The following is a 7,561-nucleotide window of genomic DNA, read 5'->3' on the forward strand; positions in this document are numbered from 1 at the left end:
TAAAATCCCCACAATGTACATAGATTACCCATAGGGGAATGTTTTTTTCAACAATATTGGAGTTATTCTTTAAAGTAGAATTCTGGTCAAACCCTAACTACTCCTAAAAATCCTAACCTGTGTAAGAAAGATCTGTATACTTACCTATTTTCAGGCCAGGCTGATCTGGTCGCGTGATCTCACCCCTAAACCTGCAGGGGCATAGAGAGAGTGCTCAACAATGGCTGGTAATGCTTGAGCGGTGATGTCACCCATAGGCTTACTATGGGCCATCCATTGTCGGTGCTGCCTCCTCTCCCCTGCAGCTGCCACTGGCTGACACAGAGAAGCTAGTCATGTAATCTGACTGGTACGGCCTAAAAACAGGTAAGTATGTGGATCTTTTCTTACACAGTTAGTCATAATAGGTGTTTGGAGAGGGGAGGGAGTATTTTTCAAGAGTAGTTAGGGTTTGACCGGAATTCAATTTTATGGATTAGAACTTCCATGAGGAGCTAGCTATATGACAATTGTATTGAAGAGGCAAGACATTTAATGAAGTGGACATTGTCTCCATGAAACATTAATGTAATTTGAAAACTTCTTCAGGATAAATTCAAGAATAATAACTTTTATTATTTGCAAGAATTTCATTTTTATTTGTAATTACAAGTAAAGCACCAGTCTGCTGATTCTGTTGGGGTAAGATGGAGGAGGTCTTCACTGTATTGCTGGCCTTTTTAAACAGCAGACACTTTGCTTGCTGTCAGTTTTTATCGCTGATGACAGCAGCACTTGTCTCTGATGTTCTCTACTCTTGTACTGCTGTTAATATACTTTGTGAAGCAGAAACCTCTGTCTGTCTCTCACTGCTAAATTTGATTAGTTTAGTTTAAAACAGGGGTGTCCAATCTATGAGGCTGGGTTCACACTATGTGCGACCGCAGGGCACAGCAGGGAGTCCGGTGCATCCACGTTCACCGTTTCAGGTCTGAATTAGGTCCGAATTTTTTGCCTGAATTCGGACCTGAAACAGAGCCAAAGACGCACAGGACCCTTCTGCTCTGCACTACGCGGCCACCCTGGAGATGTGTGAGCCGGCTCCATTGAGAGCCGGTCACAGTCTCCTGTCAAGTGTGAACCCAGCCTTAGATTTTCCTGGGCCACGTTGGAAGAACAGGAATTGTATTGGCCCATACATAAAATACACTAACAATAAGGATAACTGATGAGCAGAAAAAGCCAGGCAGATCACAAGGTAACGACCAATGATATAGATCAAAGGTGTCAAACACAAGGCCCGTGGGCCGAATCCGGCCCTCCAGACCATTTCATGTGGCCCTCACACCTCTCCTGCAGCTGCAGGAGAGCTCCAGCCCTCCTCTGGTCCTCCTCCAGACCCCTACGTTCTGGTTTCAAGCAATGCATCTAGCTTCTTCCCAGCAGCAGCATAAGGAAGGGGGGTGCACTGTGATGTTAGGGAGAGTAGGGGACTCAACTACTGTTGTGGGGTGGCTCTTGACATCTAATATAAGGGGAGGGATGCGCTGGACATCTAATCTTACAGATACAACCGGCCCTTTTGAGGACAATCATGGTGCTGATGCGGCCCACGATGAAGTTGAGTTTGACACCCCTGATATAGATAATGCGCCTATCTTAGTAATGAAACTTAATTTCTGGTAATATTTAATATTATAAAAGTAAAAGTGAGCGACATAAAACTAGCGCGATATTTAACACTTTTTTTGATAAACTAGTGCATCAATATCTGGTTCGATGAATGTAGTAGCAATTCTCAATTAATTCTCAAGGTGCTCATCAGATATTTTGGTTCTATATTTGCCCTTTGTGTTCTTCATCCTTGAAAATAGTTGCTCACAAATAAAGGTGCTGCCAAAAACTGAGGCGATAAATATGGTGTGATTGTAAAGAGTGTGAGATTTTTCTTTGGGAAGATAAAACTTATAAAAGTCCAGTAAAGAGACACTGTCAAATTATTTTTCAGCCACATTTGTTCGATAAGTGTAAATACATTTTTATGAGAAATTCCCCCAAAAAATCAACATTTTTAAGTAGGTGTGCAATTTTGTGTTGGGCCGCATTTATAGCCGTCCTGGGCCACAGTCGGCCCTTGGACACCCCTGGTTTAAAACATTTGCTTTTGCCATCTCCTTTTAAGCTTATCTTATTGAACTGCTGAACACCATGTGTATTTAGTTGCACCTTTTCCACTGCTCTCACCTTTTCTTGTAGTCTCTATTTAGGGATGGTCACGAATCACTGTCTCTAGTAACCAGGACTGCGCAGTCTTGCCAAAAGATAGTGGCACTACTGTATCTTACCCATATATGCAGAACAGCATAGTCAGAGGCACATATACATTATACAAAATTTAGCATGGGTTGTAAATCCCACCTAATCTCATTGGGTTGGCCCAGGCCACCATGTCGGTAATCCATCTTTTTAAATTATGGACCAGCAGATTGGGTACAGGGAAGAAGAGGGAGATTATGACAACTTTTGCAGAGTTCTTTAAAACAAATCACTTGTGATTCTACCATTTTCATTTATTTAATTGTCCACAGGTCCTTAATCCAGAAGATCTGGAAACTACAACACACGAAAATGTAATAACTGCAATAGAACAGACAGAAATACAAGAAGAGGCATTCAAAGAGAGAATGGTAGAGAAACCAAGTGAATCATGTGTAGCAGGAACAAACGAGGACTTGACAGGCAATGGTCTACCTGGATACACAGAAAGCAATTCTGCAGAAGAGTGTGCTACATCAGATGATGCTTTGACCCTAGAGACTGCCTCTATAGAAGAAACAACAATCAATGTCACAGCAGATACTCTTCTCCGACAAGGCCCTCTGCTTGTGGTGGAACTACAGGATGTGGCTTTACAGCAGCAGTCTGATGGACAGAGAAGTGTTTCTGGAGACCAGTCTGAAGGGTCTGTGGAGACAGATCAGTCTGTGCGGAAATCTGTGGAGAGAGGTGGGGATAGCAGCTCAGAGGAAATGGAAACAGAGATTCCTGTTATAGACAGAAGAGGAGGATTACGCAGGAAGGCCAGGGCATACAAAGGACCTGCTAAAAGAAGAGCCAAGCTGTCAGCTTAAGTGAGGGCAACCTATAACCTTCATGGTAACCACACAGTATTTGTAAATCAGGATAATTTAGCATTTTTTTAAAGTTCTATAAGGTTGTGCAACATAGATTTCAGACATTTGTAACTGTTCAATTTTAAAGTTTTCTGGTTGGTGTTACTTTTTTCTATTTGTGTTTTTTGTGTGTTTTACTGAGTTTAACAACTTTTCTTACTTCTACACATACATACTGTAGAGTCTGTTAACATAGAAAAAAGCACAAATGTTATTTCACCCCGGTCTGGAAGAAATATTAATTGAAAAGTTTTTAAGTTTTAAGAACAAGTAAAGCCGCTTTTGGTTATATTTCATAGCTTGTGTATTATTCAGGCAACATTATATTCTATAAGGAACTGTCTCTTCAAGAGTATGCTCTTCTGATGAGGAGGTTCAACATGGAGTGCTGCATGGTCTCCATATTATTGAATTTGATATAGTATGTGCACAAGTGCCTCCTACACTAGATCCTGTAAGTTTAGGAACTGCACAGTACAATAAGGCTAAGTTTAGACATGGGCAGCCCTTGCAGGGGATCTCTTTTCAGAGCTGTGTTACAGGCAGTGAGGAGGTGATATGTTGCCTCTTTACTGCCTGTTTTAACCCTGTAAATGCCACACCAATGTGCCGCAACTTCGTGTATTGCATGCAATTGCAGGGCGGTTGTAGTGCCTTATACACTAGAATAGGTCGCATTCAGTGGCAGTACTGCTCTCTATATGTGACAGGGGGTATCATTTTTTCCATGGCGGCAAAGTGAGGCATTACATTCACTGCATGTGTACAACCCTGTATGGCTGCCTTTGCAGGGGTGCAGTCGGGGGGTGGTAAAAAGGCAGTTCAACTATCTGTTCTTGCTACCCCCAACTGCAAAAAAGCCCTTAATGTCACAACTGGCTGATATACTACACTATTTTTTACCAGTTTTCCTGTATTTGAGTGTAAACGTGTGCTTCCCCACCATTCAGCCTAGAGGAAGCATCATCCCGCTGCTGCTCCTAAAGCACTGGTCTCCAATCCACTTCCACTGCTCATCTAAAGTCACTTGGTCACCTCTGGCCATCTAAATGTCCTCATCAGCACCATTTGAGGTTTGTGAGTATTTGGGACTTGTCTAACATTGGGTCTGGTTGCTTACTGCTACACTGCACAACATGTCTTTCCAAAGACACACGGGACAGTTCAGCTGCCACTGGTGACCACAGCTTATACTTCCCTAGCAGTTTTAAGGGCTTTTACCGGGTATCTTTAGATGGAATTGATTGCCATACCTGGAACCTAACACCCCTGTTATAGGCTCCTCATCAACAGAGCCTCCTTCAGCTCTGTTGGGGAATTGGTGGTGAAGCCTCCCTCATGTTCACTGTAGACTTTCTGTCTGTGCCCAGTTACTGGAGCACTCTACCCGCATAAGCTCTAAGCATGGTCAGGCACCAGCTCTGACAGTGTCTGTCACTGGCCCCCTTCAGCCCACAAATCAACCCAGGCCTGCAACTCCTGTTGCCATTACTTTTTTAAGATTCAGAGTCCCAGCAGTCTGTCTTGGGAGAGGCTGGTTTTGGGTCACAACAGTCTCCTGCAGTTGACCAGGATTTGAAGGGGGTTATTTCTAACCTTACTGATCCAGTGTGTGTTTATCTGCATATGGAAAATCATCCTGCCAAGCCTTGGGTTTTAGAGCTCCTGCACCTGCAAAGACCTATCCGCTACATCCAGTTTTTTAAATATTTTCTCTATGCGTCCTGAAAGGCTCAGGGCCCCAACTGATGGCATGCCCTTTTAACAAAAGCCTAATCATTTCTCTTTTAACAAAAGCTTTGTAAACTGATGGTCCACAGTAACAGAAACACTACTATTGAGACTTTACTGAAAGACAATTGAATTCGCTCCCAAGATCCCGGTTTGAGTGAACTGGTTTGCAACTCTGCCCTGTGATGGCAGTAACCCTTATTTATTACAGAATGCTTAGAATCCCTTAAAATGGATCACTCCAATGTGGGGAGAAGCCATAGTTTTTTTAGTTGTGGTGGCCTACTACAAGCCTCAAAACTTGTTATTCGCATAGGACTGATGTCTGTGCAAATGCATAAGACACTCTGGTAATCTGCTGAGACATATAAGCAACATTTGACTTGCTTATCCTTTGAATGATGTTGTCTCTTCAGGCCTGGTCGTGACACCATCATGAAAAATGCCAGTTGTGGCTGGAGTGTGCTCCTGCCTCAATGCACCAAATCGGTGGAAGAGCAGAAATATCCCACTCTCATAACTCCCTTTCAGGTCATTGGGCCCAGGACTAGAGGTCTGCTAACCCTATGGATAGGTCTTCTACATGAAGGTGTGCCCCTACTTCTATAAGTGGCGAGCTGTGTTGACATCTAGACAGCTTCTCAGGTAGTTTGTTTCCCTGGGATTTGAGTGCTCAGAGCACCCCTTTTAACTTGTTGGTTAACTCCTTGTATGTGGCATTTAGCTCTCCCTCATCCTTCTTCTTGCACTACTGCATTCACCAATGTGTCTTGCCAGGCATTCCTTGGTTTGCTTTATCTTGAGACCCCCTATTGCTGTGTGGGAAGTTGGTATTGGAAGTTGTTTAATATTTCAAATTACTCTCCATCGTTCAGGAGTATAGTACATCCTCGGATATTCATGTTCTTTAGAGGAAGCCCTGATCTACAGTGTAGATTGAATCCAGTTCCTATTCCTTTTCTTAACAAGGACTTGATCCCACAGTTTCCTTTGGAAGCATATGCTACTTCTCGTAGTTCTAGACCTTTTTTCCACCCTAGTTTCTTCTCCTAGCATTCCCATAGCTTAGATCAGGGATGTTCAAACTACGGCCCTCCAGCTGTTGTGGAACTACACATCCCATGAGGCATTGTAAAACTCTGAGATTCACAGACATGACAGGGCATGATGGGAATTGTAGTTCCTGAACAACTGGAGGGCCGTAGTTTGAAGACCCCTGGCTTAGATGAACTTCCTTAAAGAGGATTACCTTTATGGATCCTTGTAGTCAGAACACTTGTGAGGGGCCTAAAACTTGCAAGCTTTGTCCTAGAGGTTGTCCAGTGTTGGAAGTTATTGGTCACCAATGAGCAAGACTGTCCAACTAAAATCCTTGCTAAACTAATCTACACCCTGTGGGTCGGTGGATACCTTCTTAGCTGTAGGGACATACCCCCTTCCTCAGAGCTTTTGGGATATTGAGGAAACATCTTTATTGTCTCACCTACTCTCGGTGATGCTCAGTGTTCTACAGCCTCTTTTTGCAGACCAGTCTTTCAGGGGGAATGGGGTAGTCTTGTCTCCCCATTCCGAGGGGGCTTCCCCTGCAATGATGTCCAAACTTGGAGCTTTGGTCTGGTCCCCTAAATCCATTTATTATTGTCTCTTCAAGGAACCTTACTACAAGTCATTCTCTTAACCTGGGCTCCATTAGAGCTGGTGTTCTCTAGTCTGGGACTATAGTATACCTTTGTACTGGTCTAACCTTTTAGGGGTACTTTTCATGTACTCTACCTCCCTTATTCGACTTCAAGATTTGTACTCCTGGGCGTTACCAGTTTCTTGTAAGGTCCTTGCCTTTATTGGATCCTTTGTGCGAGGTTGATTGCCTGGGTCAGTGAGAGTGTGTGTGGCTTGCTTGCAGACTGGCTGGACTCTTGTTGTGGACTTTTTTTGTGGGTTTTTTTGTCCATGGATCCCTCCAGGGACCTGTTCCCATGAATTTGCCTCAGCGTTCCTTTCGTTGACCATTGCACATTGTTGGTCTGTTTGTTCCTTCTTGAGTAGTTGTTTTTATCACCTCTTTTGGTGATGTTTTAGGTGACAAAACACTGTTAGTGTAGACTCCTTCGGGTGCAGTCTTTCCCCTTTGGCGTTGATTTTTTCTGCCCTGTTCTGAGCAGAAATGAACTCCTATAGTCGTTAGCAGATTACCCTATCTTGCAGGGGACTTCCCTTATCTGGTCCCTCTGGTAGTCCTGGGTTACAGGTGATCCTAATCCCTTTTTTGGTTCTGCAAATGGCTTTTGCCCTTTGTCCCATTGAACTACTTATGGAGATCCTGACTGTTTCTGAATTCCTGTACCCCTCAATGGACAATGGGGAAAATCAGATTTTGTGTCCATTGAGAGGCACATGTTCAGCCCTCTTGTGGTTTTGTGCTGGCTTGTGTATTGCTTTCCCACAAAACTAAAGCATGTTTAGTAGAGGATGGGCAGCAACTGGCTTACGACTTTTTTGTTTGCAAGCGTCCTAACCTCCTGTAGCTGTATAACCTGTCTGTTTCTACATTCCTGTATCTCTCAATGGACTTAAAGAAAAAACTTTTTACGGCAAGTACAAAATTTACAATTATGGCAAAATTATTTAGGCAGCACTCTCCACAATTTGTATTCCCCTGTAATTAGTTTACTGTAATT

The 7,561-nt window shown here is 43.3% G+C and overlaps 1 protein-coding gene across 3 annotated transcripts in view; it reads left to right on the forward strand.

Annotated features, from left to right (window-relative positions):
- FAM169A (family with sequence similarity 169 member A) overlaps positions 1-3,443 on the forward strand; it is a 148,495-nt gene extending 145,052 nt beyond the window's left edge. For all 3 annotated transcript variants that reach the window (XM_073624132.1, XM_073624118.1, XM_073624125.1), the window contains one exon: positions 2,568-3,443. In XM_073624132.1, coding sequence (XP_073480233.1) covers positions 2,568-3,110 — 543 coding nt within the window. In that variant the 3' untranslated portion in view covers positions 3,111-3,443. The remainder of the gene's footprint in view (positions 1-2,567) is intronic.
- Positions 3,444-7,561: the final 4,118 nt, after the last annotated feature.

The sequence above is a fragment of the Aquarana catesbeiana genome, linkage group LG01 (assembly GCF_042186555.1).
Source record: "Aquarana catesbeiana isolate 2022-GZ linkage group LG01, ASM4218655v1, whole genome shotgun sequence".
Taxonomy (NCBI): domain Eukaryota; kingdom Metazoa; phylum Chordata; class Amphibia; order Anura; family Ranidae; genus Aquarana; species Aquarana catesbeiana.